The 21,035-nt window shown below is 33.2% G+C and overlaps 1 protein-coding gene across 3 annotated transcripts; it reads left to right on the top strand.

Moving 5' to 3' along the window:
• On the top strand, window positions 1-20,388 carry LOC120345910 (uncharacterized). 3 transcript variants are annotated; one of them, XM_078115019.1, is made up of 15 exons: window positions 1-868; window positions 8,058-8,266; window positions 9,301-9,420; window positions 9,812-9,904; window positions 10,458-10,586; window positions 11,329-11,492; window positions 12,276-12,308; window positions 13,972-14,161; window positions 14,800-14,946; window positions 15,671-15,830; window positions 16,479-16,612; window positions 17,207-17,358; window positions 17,635-17,791; window positions 18,112-18,204; window positions 18,892-20,388. In XM_078115019.1, exons 2-15 carry the CDS (start codon window positions 8,264-8,266, stop codon window positions 19,210-19,212), a joined length of 1,896 nt encoding a protein of 631 aa, XP_077971145.1. In that variant the 5' UTR covers window positions 1-868; window positions 8,058-8,263; the 3' UTR covers window positions 19,213-20,388. The 3 variants fall into 3 exon arrangements, with proteins under 3 accessions (XP_077971145.1, XP_077971143.1, XP_077971144.1); XM_078115017.1 differs by lacking the exon at window positions 1-868 and adding an exon at window positions 7,325-7,533; XM_078115018.1 differs by lacking the exons at window positions 1-868; window positions 12,276-12,308 and adding an exon at window positions 7,325-7,533.
• Window positions 20,389-21,035: the final 647 nt, after the last annotated feature.

The following is a 21,035-nucleotide window of genomic DNA, read 5'->3' as shown; positions in this document are numbered from 1 at the left end:
ACTTTTTCATTCATTTTTTTACCGGTATATTAAGTTCATACTTAACCGCTTCATTCCTTACATCTGTAGATCACAAATCAAACAGTGGCAGAGTGGTACAGTAGTACATGGAAAAATTGATTGCTTTACTGGAATTTTCCATTTTTATTTAATGGTTTTGAATTTGCTCATTACTGCATTACGATGCTCTGTGGGCAAGTCCCGAATAACTACAATTTTCAGATTTTATTGGGTTAATTAGACTACTGGTGTATCCAAATGCAACGAAAGTTATCTCATATTATATTTCCACGAACCAGTGACAGCCAATCCACAGTCAGATGAAAAAATGGAGATGCCCTTCTATGCTTCATTTACCATTTTACTGAAATCAAGACAGTACATGTTTAAATTTATTTATTCTATGATTAAAACTACACATAAAATACAAATTTACTGCCATTTTTAAACGAAAATTCAATTTCCAGTAATGACCTATTCTTTTAGTTATATTTATTTTGATTGCTTATGTAAGTATGTACCGTGACTAGTTGGGTGATGATATTTAATTCTAGAACTATTTCAACTGGATTTTCAAGTGAATTTGAGGTTGATTTTATTGTATTTTGTCATTTTCAGCATTGTGATCTTTATTTATTTATGAGGTCTGGACATTTTGATATGCTATGAAGTATGAATACTGAAATATGATGACATATGTTTGAATATAAAGTTATAAGAAGAGCAGGATATAGAATTTAAACGATGGCTATAAATCTCTTGGGTATTAAAAGACAACTACAAGTATACCAACGCTCCAATCTGGAGGGAAAAGTTCTTCGCTATGGCAATCAGCCAGACAAAGTCGGTTGAGATTTTGATGAACAAGGTGACAAAGTTTGCACAGCATGAAATGAATATCGGTGTGGTAGATTTATTAAATGAACCAGTTTTAATAATTGTTGCATGGTTTGTGATTTAGTTTCACTAATTGGTATTCAAACCATACTTTTAAACACTTGTTTTAGCTTGTATCTAAGGAAGGCCAAAACCGAGTAATTTACCTCTCAGAACTGCAGGAAGTATTCTGAAATAATATTTCTGAATTCTGAATATATACATATAATTGGATCTTGTTACGTAAATAAATTACTCAAATCTAAATTACAAACTAAATTTATAAAAAAAAAGGATCTAGTAATTAGAAAAGTTCAAACAAACGTTGTTCTGATTTTGTTTCTATCACAAGTTAAGTAAGTTTACATTTTTAAAATGAGAATTTTGGAATGAAACTGTTCAAAATTATTCCTTAAAATAAGAAATTACTTGATCACATGACGAAAATAACCATCTTGAATGTATTCCAATATACTAGTATCCATCTTCGACATCCCTGCTTGTATCTATCACTGCTTGTATCAATCTTGAACTGAAATAAACAATTCTACACCTCATAACATCATTAACTTGTAAATTTTGTAGTCCATGTCCTACATTTTTCATTTCTCACTTGATGTCTATGACAGCAACTGTAGTCTGTAATAGCTGTAAACCTATTGAAACTTCGAATTGTTTGCACTTTTATTTGTAGAGTGTAGAACCTTATTAACACTCACATCCAATAAATGTGATTAGTCAATGGGATTTTCATGGCATCGATAATCACTCCATATGGTGCAAATTGTAGTGCATAGCCTTGGTATAGTTGGTGTAATTTTGTGCTTTAATTGTTCAGAAAATTCAAATGCAAACCATGGGCAATCAATGTTATTTAAAGTCACATTCCTGAATTAGGTCAATGTGTAAGCCAATACAATGATTGATCAGAAATCTGGTTAAGGAATAATGAGACAATTTACTATTTTAATACTAGTAGATTCAGACCAGTAGATGGTGCATTATTATGATGCTAAATTACAGGTGAAAGTTTATTGTAGTCGAACTATAATATGAGTAATCATCATATATCGTTGTGTGAATCATATTCAGATGAGTTTCCTACTTTGAATCATTAATTGTAGTTTTACTTTATATCAGTTTTATCACCGTCACTACAACCAACCTGCGTATAAGGATGATCTAATTTATTGAAAATATATTTTTAGTGTTCAGCCGTTTTTCCATTTATTACATTATGTATTAAGGAAGTATCATGCCGTACTTTTAAAAGTGTTATATTTCTGTATTGAAAATGTATAATTTAATATTGTATCGCTTGAAATTTAATGTTTCGCTTCATTTATCTGGATCGTTAATTAAAACATTCCACGAATGTTTTATGCTTAGCAGATGTCATTAAATGCCCCAATTTCATGCCTCGGTTTTTCTAGGTATGTTCGATAAGGCTTCAGTTTTTATTTTTAATCAATTATTTATGACGAAATGGACTAGATCAGTTTATTTCATTTTAAATTCACAATATTGGCATCATGTCAGTTCATGCAGCAAATCGTGCACATTATTTTGTTAGACTGTTTGATTTAGCAGGAAGTTCAACATTTATCAAAGTGTAGCATTTTTTTTTGAAATTGTCTGCTCTTAAAAAGAACTAAAATTTGAAATAAAATCAATATCTCATAACTTCAAAAGCGGTGCTTTTAGCCATTTAGCATACAAATATAGTTTTATATGATTTAATATTAGTATATACCGTATAATTTAGCACTGAATGAAATTATAAAGTGCAGTTGAATATAATATAGAAGTTTGAAGTTTATATAGCTTTAATTTAGTAGTTTGTGTTAAGTATAAGTTATCAATCATAAATATAGTGCTTCAAAGTTGATACATAGTCTATTTAATAACTAAAGCTCTCATGCAAGTATTTCTAGTTGTGTGCTACTAAGCATACATACTACACATATGCACTCTATGCTGTGCTGATGTAAAATGCTTAAGGAAGTAATGAGACAATGTGTTTCCTGTCGTGCTTGCTTCTGATCAATTTGGAATATTTTAGGCAGAGTAGTGACCTGTGTGCTAATTGAATTGAACATTTTGCTGGTGAACGAACATCGTAATTGCTAAATATAGAAAAAAATGGTTTGGTAAGGCAATCGATTACTTAGTTTAATAAAAAAAAACAGATGTTATGAGGAGATCGGTATTGTCAGCAGGTAATGGTAGGATGGTTTTAATTAACAATCTTCGTTTGTTTTTAATTGTCTTCTATGGTGTATATCAGGGGTTGGGAACCCATGGCTCACGAGCCATATATGGCTCTTTTGGTGAGGGCATATGGCTCCCACAAATATCTAATATCCCAAGACTAAGCTTACTATTGTTACGATTTTTCAAACTCTTTTATAGCCAAATTGGCAGAAAGTTCCCAGTACGTTTAAGAACGCGTACCCAGCGCATGTCTATGTTGTGTAAGATAATTACCAGACAGGCATTGTGATAAACTTGGGGATTCTGGAACATATTTTGTGACATCACAAAGCGATAGAGTTTTTAAAATACCACGGTGATGCCTAAACTAAGAAGGGGGATGGGTATCGTAGATTTCAACTTGTGCTGCATGTGAGCAACGGTTCAAGGCACATTAAATGTATATTGACATTGTATGTGTTGACTTTTGAGTAAAAATTTCAGCCTGATTAATTGAAGAAATGCTATATGACTCACATGGAAATACAATTGAAAATATGTACCTTTTATGGCTTGACTAAAAAGGTTCCCGACCCCTGGTGTATATTATCTATCATAAAAACTATACCAGTACTTGAAGCTGACATGGGCAAACTACGGCCTGCAGGCCAAATCCGAACCATTTGGTAATTCAATCTGGCTCACCCGATGTTGCCACAACCGAAGTAAAACCAAATTTTGAGATTGCGATTAAATTTAGTTTTAGCACGAGGTTTATTGATTTTCAATTTTGCTTTGGTAACACTGTAAATATTGTTCACAAAATGTAACTTTCTATGTCATACTTACATGGCCCGCCAGTCTAAGTGGGCAAAATTTTTGGCCCGTGGTTCAAGAACCTTGTCAATTCCTGACTTGAAGGATTAGTGCTTTTGTTTCATTCTTATCAACTCAGTCACAATTTGGGTATTTGATGTAGATAGTAGCTACTCACAGTGCGTACCTATAATACGCATCTCATATTTACGCAATGAAAATATATATTTGTAACTCCTAACTAGTCATGGTTTATTAAATCGAATAATCTTACCAAGATAACTATCTCCACCTTCCATACATGGTACTTGATTGTAAAATATCAATGGAATTACCTAATTATGCTGATATCAATATAATAGTTATGAGTGGGAGGTGTTAATTGAGCTCAGTAGGCCTACTGTAGTAATAGTACTATCATTGGTGTATATTAGAAGAATAATATTATTGTAATCTGTATTTCCTATTGTAGTTATCTTATTCACTGTGCCATGAAATCAAATATTATTGTTAGTGAAGATAAAAACTGTATTAGGCGAGTATTGTTTTGAGTATTGTAAATTCAATGAATTTATTTACAAGGAAATATATTCACTTTGACCAGTTGTGGTAACTCCCAAAGCAAACTTTTGAAACTTTCGAACCCAAAACTTTTGAAAATTAAACGCAGATTATAGCAAAACATTTATGCCAATTAAAATATTTATAGCATAAAATGCAGTTTCTTTTTTTTAATATCGTTTTAGTCAATTTTTAGAGCTACTAGTGACCTTAGTTTGGAGGACATTTTAATAATAGAAGGGTATCTATCCATCAGTATAAAGATGTTGTTTTTTTGGTAAAATACGTACCGCTGCCCTACATAGAAAAACATTGATACACTATGAAAGAATGTGTCTTTGAATTGAAAAAATATATAAATAAATAAACATAGGGAGCAGAGTCACAGGTTCAGGTTTTTATTTTGAGTGTTTTTTCAAGGACGTGCCATCTGCCAAGGCAACATATGAGGACAGTGTTTCCGCTTCATATGAAATGAATGGTTTTTATATCTCATTGAGGCGAAGTGGTCTTCTTTTATTATTGATGGCTTTGGTTGATGTGGGTAGTAATGCTATGAACAATTGTATAACATATTGTATATGCCTGGCAATTATGACTGATGGATATGAGGCAGAATTATAAAGAATGTTTCAGATGTTGCGTTTTTATATCAATCTCTAATTTTGAATATTGAATAAGAAGTGATTGCTACCAGGTTGTTTCTGTGGATAATTTGTCAAAGATATTTTTATATTATTGTTCTATTTTAAATATTCTTAATCTAGACATGTTTGTAAGTGATGATTTCTGACACAAAATATTTAACATATTATCATTAGTGGCGACATAACGATTGAATTCATTTAGCGTTATTTATTAAGAATTTTTTTTACTATACACTTGAATTGTACAGACTTACATTTTGCAGGAAGTTCTAACATATAATTAAGCCATGTTTAATTGTATTGGACAACAATGTAATTATGGGATTTAGGTTGGAAGTGGCAAAGAAATATTTGTAAAACTTGAAAACAGTTATTTATCCCAAATTGAATGGCACTGAATTAAGGAGTTTTTAATTGGACATTTTTCAGGAAGTGGCAAGCATTCTTTGTTTTTTACATGTTGGGATTTGAAGTTAGTGTATATTTTTGTGGGTATTCCAGTAGTGTGTGTACCAGGTTAGGTTTGGGGCATAATTTTATTCCGATTTTCCTTATTTAGTTCTATTACAAGTTCGGGGACTGTTTGTGTTAGCCAAGTGAATATACCCCCTGTCCATATGTTTCAGTCCCTTTACACATTTTGATGTAAACTAGGCAAACAAAATTCTTTACCTCCATATTGGTACACACACTTCTGGAGCACCTTTTTGTATTGGTAGTTGCATTAAGCAAACTTGCAGAATATATTTTTTTTATTTGCTGTACAAACATATTCAAATAGAATTCCAAGTGGAGTGGTTTAGAAGGATATACAACCTGAATAAAATTTTCATTGTTTAACCCAGAAAATGAGATTTTTATGAATTACTAAATAAAAGTACTGGTAGTGTTTTAGTACTAAATTTTCGTAGTATTTTAATTTATGTAGAAGAAAATTTGCTCAAAGCGGGGTCATGTGATTAATTCAGAAGCAAATTACATGTTCTGTGAGCAAAGTTATGAACAACCACTGATATGTCAGAATTAGTGAAAATCCTATAATGGTAAAATTTTATAATTTAAAATCAATATTTATGATTATTCGACTTAGAAATCCAAAATTAAAGTCATTCACGAAAAATATTTTGGAACCATCCGGTATAAAGGAGTGAGTCAAATAGGACAAATAATTAGAATTTCATATTGTTCTGAATCCTGTAAGCTGCAAATCTATCCAGTCTATGAAACATGCCTCACTGATAGCACATGGATTCATAACTTATGAGGTTCTTTATACACCAGTTTGTATATTTATATTAATTTTCTCACACATTGCACATTGGTCTGCTTTTCAATTCTTTGCAACTGTGATATTATAATGCTCAAATGTGTGAAATTTATTTATAGACTTGCAAATGAGGCTTTCAAACAGGTTCATTCGACAACTAAACAATGACAGCATAGACAGTTGAAGCGAGACAGAGGTGTGAAATATGTATCAGAATTAATGTCTTCTGCGCCTCATTCATATTAGTAATTGAGAAGTACATGGCAGTACTTATCTTTGTTATCAATTCAATTATGATGAATTTGATAGTGCTAGAATTGCATAGAAATGAAACCATTGTTTTGGTGGTTAGTTGGGGTTTTCGGAAAATGTTTTATAGACCAGCTGAGTGAAGTTGTTAAGCTATAGTATTTAGTAGTTCAGGAAATAACGTGCATGCAAGGTTTTCATTGTTGTTATACAGTTAGTGCAATAATATTACATATTGACGTAATGCAACATCCGTTTACTTGTTATATTGTACAAGTAAAATGCATCATGTGTTCACTTTACTAGAAAAGGTAAAACCGTGGTTTGTGGAAACACTTACCGGTTTGTAATGATAATGAGAGAGTTCAGCATTTTTAAGGGCTTCGAGACAAAAGGGCGAATGTAGAAAATTTTAAAAAATATTACAATAAAATTAATTGTTTATTAAGCTGGTATCTAAACGTAGTTTAAAGTGATATCAGCCAGAGTATTTCTAAAAAAGGTTGGATGTGTTCAACAAAAAGCAAAAACATACTTTTTCAAGTTGGGGCAGTTCGGGGTCAATAAAGCCCTCATTTTATTGTCCATTGACAACAGTGTTAGAGTGAGTAAGAGTAAGACTTAACCATGCGCACTATTCACCAACACATGTTAATCCTAAACTCTACTTTGGGTATTATCATGGATAATAACTTTATCCATAAAGACATAACTTTATAACAATGTTACAGTGTAATGTACAAGATGCATAGGAGCATGGTTTCATTTTGATACTAATTAATAACCGAACAGTCGACAACCAAATCATGCAACGAAGAACTAAAAAGGTTGCGAGGGCATTGTCACTCAAAGCTCGTCGCAAAACATCTTTGTCTGACGTTATTCCTTTACCTAAACCTCAATTTGAGTTTGAAGATACATTGGGTGAGTTTGGTGAAAGTTTGTAGCATAAAAAGCTAAATTCATTTTGTTGAATTTGAATTGTTATCTCACCTGTACCCATATCTACTATTGAGACTTAGTTATTGAAATATGAACTTATCTATCATTGCTTTCTACATTGCCCATCAACATTTTTACTAATGAAAATATAAGTAATCACCTTTTTTACTTTGTATACTTACTAATATTTGTACATAAATAGCAGTGTGAATGTCTGTAGATCAATATGGTGTTAATTTTCACGTTTTAGGTGCTGCACTGTTGATAATTACACTGTGAAGTATGCTGTAACTGCTTGCTTATAGTATTTGCATGAAATCTAATTTTCTCATTTCCCTAATACTCTTTAATTGCTGGAACTTGTATGTAATTTCAAGACATGCTGACTACTCCTACCAGGATATGAAAAAACCTCCATTACTATAATATTGGGCTATAGCACTAAATCTTGTCTTAGCTTTGTCAGTACAAGTATTGAAAATTTTAAAAAATTTTACAAACTTCAGTTACTCAACTCCGAGCGTCTGATGTTCTGGCAAACTGCTATGAAGAATATGATGGTGACATCACAATCACTATTAATAGAGATTCTCCTAAGAAGCAAACTATTCTCCATCATCCGTGTTACCATGACAACAACCTATTCCCAGTGTGGCAAGCTTTCAGCAATCTTGACAGAAAATCCACTGGAGCAGTGCTACTTGGAAGGATAATGGTAAGAATGACATTTTTGGCGCCCCCCCCCCCCCCCCCCCCGAAGTAAGATGGCGGACACCGAAACGTAACATATGTACCAGATTAGGATTAGGCCATAATTTCATTCCAATTTTCCTTATTTTAGTTCTATTACGAGTTCGGGGACTAGCCAAGTGACTCCTGTAGTATTTATACCTGAAATTATGGCCTAACCCTAACCTGGTACACATACTACGTTCCGATGTCTACCATCTTGGTTCACATACTTCGGGAGTATCCTTTTTTTTTACAACTTGCTTACTTTTATTACTGTTTGCTCTAAACAAGGCCATGAACAAGTATTCAATGGTAGTTAAGAATCTGCAGTTGGGTTCTTAGATTTATACAAAGACACTCAAGTTGGTGATCTATAAAAAACTTGCTCGTCAGACTTCCCAACAGCTACAATTTTAAAAGGACTAGAAACTTTCTGAGTTGACATTGTCTACCCAACTTATTGACATTGTCTACCCAACTTATTACACCATGGCCATAAAATTTGAACCTGTAATCTCTGATGTTGACTGAGGGGAGTCCAGTGCTCTCGCCATTGCGTCCACAATTTTCCAGCTGGTAATATTGTATCAGCATCTCATTTCATCATGAACCTCACAGCAACATGTACTAATTTCACTTTTCTCTTATTCTGTATTGCAGCGGTTTCCAACCGGGGACCACCAAGGGGGTTACAGGACAATTGGAGGGGGGTCACAATGCTGGGCGCAAAACTGATTTTACTTTTTCATAAGAAAACCTGTTCTTCCTTGATACATTATTTGATAAGGTTATTTCTCACTTTGTTAGGCATGAATTGTTTGAACATAGTGAGATTTGGAATCTACCAATCAAAATTATAAATATAAATAATAAGCAATATAAATATCACTTGAATGATAAACAGGGGGCCTTGCGGGCTGAAATCCTCCGGAAGGGAGCCACGGGCCATAAAAGGTTGGGAACCACTGCCGTATTGATTGTTCATATTATTGCCTTAAATTTATCTTACTTTTCCAGAGTCTTTCGTCAATGGTGGGTCCTGTATTGAATGGAAGATATTTAACTGAGAAGACAGTTCATGAACAATTCATAAACACAACTCATGTTTCGTTTGTTCAATTTAAAGTCTTTATCGAGGTATGTTGTATATTGGAAATAAATTTAGTTAAATAAACTGTGAATACCACTGTCAATCAACTTCATTAGAAGCTGATATTTTGAAATATTTCGGAGGTTTTCGTACTTTTAGTGATGTCATGGACCCTGAATTAACTGAAGTAAATCTGATTATGCTCTATTTTAAGTGGTTGTTTGCTTAAATGAGTAAAATCACACTTTCAAACGACTTCACTTTCAACTTGGTTAATCCTAATGTGTATTCGTTTTCGTGGGTGTGTTTCTACATTGAAAAAAAGAGGAGAATTATAATTTATTCTGATTCTTAACTCAGGATTACACTATCATAAAAAGCTTACCACTGTTTATCGAAATCAAGAAAAAAATTCAGCTATCATTTTTTGTTCTTTAGAAATGTGTTGCCAGAAATCCTCTCTCATTTGCAATAGAATGGGAGAAATTAAGATCAGCATGTTGGAGACAGTGTCAATCCTGGCATTTAAATGTAAGTTGAAAAAAAGCTAAGTGCTAAGCAATGGAAATACGCTCGCCACCGCAACTCTGATTAATTTGCGTTTGTTCGCAGGTTAGAATCCCATGCAGGATGGTTATGTGCGAGAGGATTGCTGGACTCCTCGTCGCCGTAGGGTGGTTCACGTGACCGCTGGTCGGTTACTGCTTCCTACACCATTAATTAAGTCCATGCTCTCGAAAACAAATACCTAACTAATCCCATACCTGACATGGAATGGTAACCAGACGAGAGGCCGTGGTTCATTCAACAGATGGTTGAGCCGTAAATATGTAAATCCTATCCTGATCCCATGCGAGTTCAATATTGTTAAAATTGGAATATATTCTAATTGTACTGCGGATTTTCTGCCTCATTTTATTGCATGTATTTATTTTGCATCAGATTCTAATATTCATTGCTATTGAAACCTCTGAGAAAAGTTTGAAAAATAATGAAAGATTTGTTGTTGTTTAGTCCTTATTTATAGAAATGCTGATTAGTCAGTATGGCATAATCATTTTGTTAATAGTCTTTGCATTTTTAGCCACCTCCATGCGAAGTTCCTAACGATGAAATACCTCCAGAACTTCATCATTCATTCTACTGGTTATGGTGTGTTTTTAATCAAATTGCAGAACCTGATACATATCCTCCAAGTGCTGATAATGAAGAGGTAATGTAAAAGAAAGAACTATGTCAATATCAAGACAGAATTCTATAGTTTTGAAAAACAATTGTGCTAATGCTGGCGTTATTCCTCATTTTTCCTCTCAAATTTAAAAGTTAAATTGACCTGAACAACCTTGCTTACTTTCTATCTAATGTGTGCAGTCAGTAAAATATAAAATCTTTGGCTAGGCTAGACAGTCTATCCACAGTCAAAGCATACTAACATAGGCCTACTGTGCAACAAAATTTGTAACCACAATACCGTTCAAATCTGTTATGGGGCCACCATTTTGTAATGAACTTTGGAACTGTACCATTGTTTGAGAACCCCTGCTTTAAAGCATCAGAATTTATGGTCACTATTTGTGATTGCACTAATTCACAAAAGCATGAGGTACTTCTGCATAAGACAATTTTTATTCTGGGTTAGCATCTTTGCTTCAAATAAGGCTCTATTGAGGTCCCCACTAGAAACCACTAAACTTAGAGTAAGGAAGGTAGTTTGTCTCACATAACTCAACTGATGTTACATAATTTAATAATCTAAAATTTTTCATTTCAGTTTTAAGCAGCCTATTTCAATTTCTAAATTTGTCTCAACTATTATAACTTAAAGTACAATCGTAAAATAACAAATTTCACGAATAATGAGAAATTTTCATTTTCCTCAGTTCAAACAAAAATGCTGGTTCACCAAACCTATTTACTTTACCCATAAATGAATAAAAAAACACTCTTATTTTCAGATCGAACTGATCTTGCGGAAATTATGTTCAAGCATTGGTATATTATGGGAAGACAGTGATGACAATGTATCGTCTGTATCAAGCTCATCTTTATCATCAAACCCTCACGAACATAATGGAGTCAACAACAACGGCCTGAAAGCTTACGATGGTAGCTCAATGAGGTAGAATATAATACATATTGATGTTCAGTCTTATCTTGTTTTTACTTGTCTTATACCAAAGGGACCTCTGACCCACAGGAATCGAAAAAGATTTTAATGTGGTCTGAATAGGAATTTACTTCCTCTGCGTTGATAATGAAATATTAATGTATTCCCTTGAGATAGCATTGCTATCAATGACGGTTTAGAACCAATAATGTGCTTAATCAAACTGCCAACATTTTTGAACTACGTTCTTTGTTACTATGTGACTCAATGTGAGACATTCAAATTTTGTGCGACCAACGATTCTTCGTGGAAACCCATTCTACCCAAACTGTTTTCTTGACAACGTTGACTTGAACTACTTTTAGTCTTGTTAACATCTCTTTAACAAGTAAAGATCTACACATAGCCCTTAGCATGTCAGTAGTCTTTGGAAATTTTCCAAAATATTATTGGTTTTAAAATATTACTTGTGTGATCTGGACCTTGATTTCAGCAAAACTGTATTAAAAAACAAGCCATTGTTCAAATTTGTGTCAATTAAAATAGTCAGTCCATTTGTCTGATAACCTGGTGGTCAAAGCATTGGACTTAGGTTACACTCTGGTTCGAATCCCATTCTCAACACCTCGCCAGTTATAAATAAATTGCGCAGTGCCAAACCATAAAAATATAGGCCTTTCAAAGTTAGCGCCTTTTTACGTACAAGTGAATTTCAATGGCTGCTTATACAGAGCATGGAAAAGCATTTTCAAACTTTTTTTGTGTGTTTAAAATTTTCATCATCTCATTCATCAGGGCTTCAACGATTAGAAGGAATTCTTATGTGAGGTAAAACTTGTGTGCACACATTCATCTAGTTATATTGTGCAATCAATTGATCAATATCTTGGATGATATTTAGTGTTGCATTATTTATAATTATGCGATTTGCAATCTTTTTTATTAATAATGATTTTTTGGGGATTTCCAATTTTTCAAAATTCTTTTTTGTTTTGAGAGTTTTTGTTAGCAAATGTGCTCTACAGCAAAAGGGCACAACACATGGCCCCCATGAGGGGGTTTGGCAAAAAGTAATTCTTGTATTTATAATGACTCCTAAAAACTCACATTTATACTGGGTGTTAAAAAAGTTACATAAAATTAAGGTAAAATTTTTTGTCATGACTACGTTACTTTAAAAAAGTAACTGTTAAAAAGTGTCAGTCCTGAAATGTTTATATGGCATTTCACTGTAATTCAATACTGTCGTTCGTTAAATGTTGTAAGTAGCATTTCATTTTAACTTCTGTTAATTTTGCATTACTTTTTTAACACCTTGTATTTCGAAACACTTAAATCAACATGTTTATTCACACATTTCTAGCTCCCAGTTATCAGAAATTATTATGTGTTCGAAAGTTTGTTCTACAATACCAACAATTATTGAAACGGTGTCACTGCTTGATAACCAATACTGGTTCATCGGTCCCCTTTTACCCTAAAATTCATTTTTACCTCGTTCTGTATGCACAATGTGTATTTTCAATATGGTAAAAAAAATCAACTACTGATTACAAACATGGCGCAACAAGATTATTTTGAAAACTTTGGCATTTATAATCATTCGAGTTGTGCACCCCTGCTCTAGACTTATACTCACCGTATGTGTATATGTGTATCTTGCTCTTGTTATTTGAGTGCATTGTAGAGTATTTTCCTTTAACATGATTTGAAATGAAAATTTTTTGCAATTGTTTTTAGGATATATTTTGTGATTGCATCATTGCATGTTATAATTTAGTTAGATATGAAGGCTAGATATGATGATCCTTATTAAATGTTTCCATTTACATGATTGTTCTGTTGTGCAGTCATTGCACTTTGTAGACATAGTGAATCTATACCATTGTCTAGTTTTTCGTCTTTATAATTTCATCATACTGATGACGACATATCCTAGTTGTTGATAGAGTGAACCATTGTTTTGGTGTTTTATTATTTTCTTCTAGGTCTGCCTGAGTTGCTCATTTTTTCTGCTTTTTTTTCTATATGGGAAATACTTTTCTTATATTAAACCTTCATAATTGATATTATTGCAGTTGCAGAATTGTCTGCAATAGTGTGAATATAGATTTATTACTTATTTGCAGCAATTATGAGACACACAATATAAATTAAGAACGATTGATCATTTCTCCAATATAGACCTCTTATTGATTTTCAAATTCTGCAAATTATTGAAAACTATTTTTGTAGCATAATTTTTATTAGCCATTGTGATATGTGCCATCTTGCTAAAAGCACACCAGTTATAGTTAATCCACTTCCAAACTTTAACCTTGCGATCTAAACAATGCCATCTTTGCCCTATTTTCATTTCACACATTTGTGTCAAGTCTACTGTTTCATTCCCAACTTTGACTATCTGCCATGCATGTTCAGAACATGTAAGAATTCTTCACAACAGTTTCATCCATATTCATGCTTGATTTGTTGAAATTTTTTTACACAGGATAGTGGAAGAAGAATTACCTAATGATCCAGACGATTGTATTGTGGCAACAGAAACACTGCTGGTTACTTTTCATCAATTTTTATCAATCGTGGCTGAAACAATGGGATCTGAGACTATTCTTTCTCCAGCCTTTGGAAGAGCTGTAAAACAAGTTTATTTGACAGAAGTTGAAGAAGTTATTAGAACGGTTAGTATTTTTAAAGAATTGGTTACACTCACTCAGAAGTAAATTAGACTGACTCACCTCTGAGCAAAGTTACTTGCAAACACTGGTATTCAGAGAGCTTTCGAGTGATCTTATGATAATCAATAGAAGATTTTCATAGTTATTGTAGTTGATCTGTTGATTGAACAGGTGAAATATGTCTGTCTTTGATCTTAGCCCTATTCATATGAAATTGAGGGTTAAATTTAAAAATGCATGTGCATGTGTTAGGATGTTCGCGTGAAGTTTCACACGAAACCTGAATTTTTGATACATTTTAAAATAATATTTTTAGAAATGAAATGACCAATATATTAACTATCCGTTTTCTATTTATTACTGTTCTCCGAAATTAAATGACGTCCTTTTGGTTATACCATAGACTTAATTGATCAAAGATAAGCTTTCAAATGGAATCATTTAAATTTGTTCTTGAAATCAAGGATTCAAAATATCGAATATACCGCAATTAATAACCCATTCCAGCCAAAGCGCCACAAGAGCTACAGTGTCTCTGATACCCACTGCCTATATGGCAGTCAAATAGGACAGAGGATTCGGTTGACTGAGACTGTATATCCCTCCTAATTCCTAACCTAATAAACGTTCGTTATTGTCAGGGTTGGATATCAATGAAGAAACCTGGTACCGATGTTTGGAAGAGAAGATGGGGAGTTCTGAAAAAACATAATATTGAATTCTACTCTGATCCTATCTGTGATCTTCTCAAATATCAAATTACCTTGAACAACAAGATGCATGTGGAAGTGAGATATTTTTCTTGTTTAAATTTTATATCGATTATTAGTAATTTAGTGGAATCTGAATGAATAGTCTTTTACTTTTCGTCAGATATTCAAAGTATGTGAACCAAGATGACGGACACCGGAATGTAGTATGTGTACCAGGTTGAGGTTACTGGGTTGTTGAGTGAGTCAGTCACCGAACTTGTAATAAACTAAAATAAGGAAAATTGGAATCAAATTATGGCCTAACCCTAACCTGGTACACAAACTACGTTCCGGTGTGTGCCATCTTGGTTCACATACTTCGAGAGTGCCTATTCAAATATATGAGAAATTTGTCTTATCCAATATTTTTTCTTACTTTAAATGTGGAATATTTAGAGTGATCTTAGAGTGATTTAAAAATCTTGCCGTTCACACTTGAATTACTTAAAATAGCCATCGTTATCCTTGCTACAACATCATTGCATTATGCGCATACGGATCCAATAATATACGGCATAGAGAAGGGTAGTTAGTTAGTTTTGAGTCAACTGATCCCCAAAAAATGTATACTTTATGTTATCAACATATTTATATTAAGAAGATTGATAATTTCACAATATTTATATTGAAGTTTGACCTGTGAAATTAGTCAATATGATGATGTAGAAACTAAAACGGGATTTACAGATCAAAAAAGTTGGAAAATATTGGTTCATACTTATTCATATTGCAGTTTGTAATAATGAATTGTGTTTTTCAGTCCCTACCTGATGCCTCATCTCATAAACATCGTTTCCGTCTTGTGGAAAGAGAAGGAGATTTCAACATTGCATGGGAGGCCGAGATGAGTTGTTCTGATTCACAACATTCGCATTCCTGGATGTTGTGCATGAATTTAACAATAAAAATTCAACAAACAGGTAATTCAATAGATAAAAACAAACTCAAATAATTGTATCACTCACTTTTGTTTTGCCTACTGATGTATCAATGTACCTTGAATATACTTTAAGCGTTGAGTGAGTAAAATTTTTTTGGAGTTTCAGCATAAAATAGAATGTCCATAAAGTCTCGAAACTTTTTGCAGAGGGAATTTATCAATACCATATATTTTTTTGGCCCTCACAGATGTATTGAATAACGTGAAAATACTTGAACAATTACTGATTAAAAATCAACAACAAACCTGGTTATGCTGACTTTATAGCGAAATTGAAATTGTGAAGGGACTTTATGGACACCCTGTATATATATTCCCATATTTTGCAAGTAATTTTTTAGCAAAACCTATTTATTTTGTATTCAAATAAGGACTACTATATCCCTTACTTGAGTTCACCAAGAAAGATATTGTTTGTTCAAAAGAGAAAATATCGATATCCTTAGATTTACTATCTTATAGAATTATGTAGAAATCAGAACATATTATTAAGTATATTAATTGTAGTATAATGTTCATGACAACTGCTTCTTTCTATCTCTCTTTGTGTTAGTGGAGCCGCATGCACCGACTGCAATAATTCTGACTCAAGCCACTCAATATAACATTTATTTGATTTGATTTACAGGTCTGACTGCAAAAAGAATTGAAATTGCCGAGCGAAGGTTGGAAAGACACAGAAGAAGAGAAAGTGAATTGAATGCAATTGAAAAGAAACGAGAAGTAAAAAGAACAAGAAAACGATTGCAAGAAGTTAGAGAGGTGATCAATCAGTAATCAGTTCTTGATATAACTGCAATGAAAATTTGAGCACGATGGCCGGGTGGTTAAAGCATTAGAATTAGCTGTGTTAGCATCAAAGCTTCGAATCCCATGTCTACCACCTGCCCTACTCAGGAGGTGATACACAGGGTGAGCAATGCTGAACCCGAAAGATCCTAGTCCTCAAAAAAAAAATCTTAGCTTCTTATATATCGTTAGTTAACTGTGGCTGCACAGGGCCTTGGGTCCTCCCGTAGTATGTGCACCAGGTTAGGGTTAGGCCATAATTCTGTTCCAATTTTCCTTATTTTTGTTTCTTTTACGAGTTCGGAGACTGTCTGTGTTAGCCAAGTGAATATACCGCTTGCCCCATAGGTTTCAGTCCCTTCACACAACTTGATAAGCGAACAAAATTTGTTACCTCAATATTGGTACACATACTTCTGGAGCGCCGGGCCTTGTTTGGAGCAAAGGTATGATAAGCGTCATATGAGAAAAAAAGAAAACTTATTCATTCTACATTAATACTCTTGCTGCGATGTTGTCAATTTTGTACATTATAGTGTATTACATATTGATATTATTCTCACATAGAGATGGAATTTAATGCAAACTAAATTGAACGAGCGTGCGTTAGCTCGTGATAAAGCGATGGAAACAATGCAGAAGATGGATGAAATATATGACAGACTCCAAGCACTCACTAAGAAACAATCTCTTATCAGGAAAGCAAATGCAAGAATAAGGTGATTTTTCTTGTTTGTTAAATTTACAATTTTTTATGTAAAATTGTGATTTATTATGGATTTACGCTTCTATCACAAGATAATAGCCTTGATTTTCTGACTATAGGACTATATTATGTGGGTATTGTTTTAATAAAACGAAGTAATGTCTCGTTGTTTTATTTAGTTACATCTGCTCATTAGTACTCGCATGTGACTTCAAGGAAAATCTTTCTTAAGATAATGTAGTAGCATTCTCATTCATTGTTTGGTTCAACATCGCTCACTTTATTACAGAAATGCATTTCCAAGTATGTCTAGTGATAGTGGTGTAGATGTGATGAATAAAGAGGAAAAAACATTGATTGAATCAAGGGATGAAAAATTAACGGAATATCAAGATAAAATGAAGAAAATCGAAGATGAAAAACAAATATTACAAGAACAATTATTGGTATGATGAAGTTAAATTATAGAACCTTGCTCAACGTAAAACCAACAACTGGCTTGTTTTCATTTTTCCACAAAATATTTACAGCCGTTAATTGCAACATAGTCAAAAACAATTAAAACAAGGCCTAAATATTGGATGAAAGCTACATTACCGCTACACTTTTTTCAAATTCATTCATTTCATAATTTTGAATTACCTCCGTTTAGAAGTATATACTGCAAGATATTTTTTTGCTTGTTTTGGTTCTTTATCAGTAAACTCTTATTACTTCCTCAATTTTCATTTTCTCGATTGTTTGTTAATATATTATTTTATCCTAGGAACTGCAAGCATCAGCGATATTATCCAAAGATTCAGAGAAGACTCTAATCTTAGTTTATGGACCCGAACGTCAAGCTGCCTTTGTTCAAGAGGTAAAAAGTTGTTGAATCAATTGGAAATGTCAGATTCCATCGAGTTAATTACAGTTTAACACAATTTGAAATAGACTGTATGCAGTGATTATTCCATACCAAAGTATAGGAACAGAAATATTAAATTGAATAAATATAGAATTGTGCAAATCCTTTGATAACACCCTCAACAAACATCACATGAGCTCATCAGATAGGGTTTGTCTGGCAGAATTTTTGCTGTCTTTGATGACTCAAAATGATCTGATCGTTCCAGATTCTGTAAACAGGGTTGGGCAGGGTTTTCGAACCATGGGCCATAAATTTTGCCCACCTAGACTGGCGGGCCATGTAAGTGTGACGTAAAAAGTTACATTTTATAAACAATATTCACAGCGTTACAAAGCAAAGGTGGGAAACAATAAGTCTTGTGCTAAAACTAAATTTATTTATTGCAATGTCAACAAATTCCTTAAGCTATTTTTTAGCTGAAACATCAAAATTGGGTTTTACCTTGGTTGTCGCAGCATCGGACAGGCCAGATTGAATTACCCAACGGGCCAGATTTGGCCCCCAGGCGGTAATTTGCCTATGTCAGCTGTAGAACCTTTATTTACAGTGCCGTTTGTTCAGAACCTTGTTCCACACAGAGATAATGAAGATTTATTCTTTTAGTGTAATACCTGTACATATTTTCAATTTATTCAGGAGCAACTAAGACAAAGATCAGCCAGTGTTGCTGCTTTAAAACCACCCTCAGGAAATAGTCATAGAAGATCAAACAGCCCGTTTCGTAAAAACACAATTCCTGCAATTTCAATCTCTACATCAGCATTAACAAACAGTCCTTCCTCTTCTCCGGTCTCAAGTTCAGCTTGCTTGATTACTGAATTTTCACAATCACATCCAGAATTAAGTAATGGGGATGGTATATCGAGGAATAAAGGACTAAGAAGTCAAACTACAAAACAGAAGAAAACATCTTTTGACTCCGATATGTCAAATTTAAGTGGCGAAAGACTTGTGTGATTTGAAGATGAAGCACATAAAGGGATGTAAAGAGAGTTGAGCCGGTTATATCTGTTTGGAATGGTTCAATGGGAATTGTTTGTACTCCCGAAGTGTGTGAACCGAGACGGCGGACACCTAATCGTAGTATGTGTACCAGGTTAGGCCATTAATTCAGGTACAAATACTACTGGAGTCACTTGACTAGTCCCCAAACTCGTAATAGAACTAGAATAAGGAAAAATAGAATAAAATTATGTCCTATTCCTAACCCTGGTACACATACTACGTTCCGGTTTCCGCCAACTTGGTTACATACTTCGGTAGTACCAAATTGTTATGTATTTTAAAGAAATATTTTTTACATGTAATGTTTTATTATAAAAATATACCTCTACTTTTTAGGATTGCAAAATGCAGATATCTTTTTTTTTATACTGCTTTTAAGCAAATTATTGAACATGAGTAAATTGTATTGAATTATTATAATAAGCAAGTGTTGGTATAGTTATTGCAAAGGTAACTCAGTGTTATTAATAAAATTTCATATTGCAGTAATCTATTTTTCCATCAAAATCAGATAAAGTGGGTCTTGCAAAATATTACTTCTATTCAGCTGATATACACAGAAGCAAGCCCGAACCTGAATTTTTTTCTATATCCGTATTCGGCACTATGTTATTGCCCGCTACCTCTAAATCTGTTATCTGTTTTCTCTCTTTTTTGAGTTAGATTAAGCTTCTGGCTCACCTTTGTCTATTTATCAAGATAAAATGAGGAAAATTGAAAAGGAAAAACAAGAACAATTATTATTGGTGTTCAGATTATATAAAGCGTAAAATCATCTTTCCATGTTCACTTTTCTCTCTGGGCGATGATCTAAACATGAGTTTATCTCAACCTAAGATAAACAAAATCAAAGGAAACATGTGGTGGGGCAGTCTCAGTGTGTGATGTCCGTGTTCTTTGCTGTACTCAGAGCTATGACTATTAGTCTGATAAATTAATATTTAAAATAACCGTCACACAAGATTGCCTTTGCATTATTTTTTATGATTTTACTCTCTTATAGAAATTTCATTTTTGCCTTTTATATTTTCATCGTACTATTTCTTGATTAGTATTTTTAGTTTTTATACCGTTTCATTGCAGTACTGTTCTATTACTTATTAAATAAAAAGGTTTTTTTCTTGCAAAGTGTGTTTTATTTTTGATAAGAAACACGTGGCAATTTTGATACAAAATGGTTGAGAGAAGATGAGTATTATTCACTATTATATTTTACAATTGGTGCAAGACTGCATGCGACTGATCAGGTAGTACAAACTTGGGTACTCCCGTAGTGTGTGTACCAGGTTAGGGCATAATTTGATTCCGATTTTCCTTATTTTAGTTCTATTACGAGTTCGGGGTCTTTTCTGTTTTAGCCAAGTGAATATACCCCCAGCCCATAGGTTTCAGTCCCTTTACACAACTTGATGAAAGTAGGCTAACAAAATTAGTCACCTCCATGTTGGTACACATACTTCTGGAGCACCCAAATTTGTTAGAAAGCTGACGAGCTTTTTCAAAAATAGCTAAATAAAATTTATTGAGCTGCAAATTAACTGACTATAAAAAAAATACTGGAAAACGTGGGTTTATGTGGTTTGACTTTTTTCAATTAGTACATGTTCACTGGAGCAAGGCTATCTGCTTCTGATTAACATGACCTACCTTAACTGTATTTTCAAAAATAAAGTATTGTAAATAGTGTATATAATGAATAAACGAGAGGTATTGTATTTCCTTACACCGTACCTGATGATTTATTTTATTACTAATAATATAATTGTATGGGTGGC

The sequence above is a fragment of the Styela clava genome, chromosome 8 (genome assembly GCF_964204865.1).
Source record: "Styela clava chromosome 8, kaStyClav1.hap1.2, whole genome shotgun sequence".
Classification (NCBI taxonomy): domain Eukaryota; kingdom Metazoa; phylum Chordata; class Ascidiacea; order Stolidobranchia; family Styelidae; genus Styela; species Styela clava.
Note: the sequence above shows the minus strand (reverse complement) of the source record. Positions and strands in the feature narration are given on the sequence as shown.

Bases quoted from the DNA above. Each gene is read 5' to 3' on its own strand.
- LOC120345910 (XM_078115017.1), top strand. From the start codon at position 7,416: ATGCAACGAAGAACTAAAAAGGTTGCGAGGGCATTGTCACTCAAAGCT. The intron at 9,421-9,811 runs GTATGTTGTATA...TTTGTTCTTTAG, and splicing joins AATTTAAAGTCTTTATCGAG to AAATGTGTTGCCAGAAATCC. The intron at 10,587-11,328 runs GTAATGTAAAAG...TCTTATTTTCAG, and splicing joins CAAGTGCTGATAATGAAGAG to ATCGAACTGATCTTGCGGAA.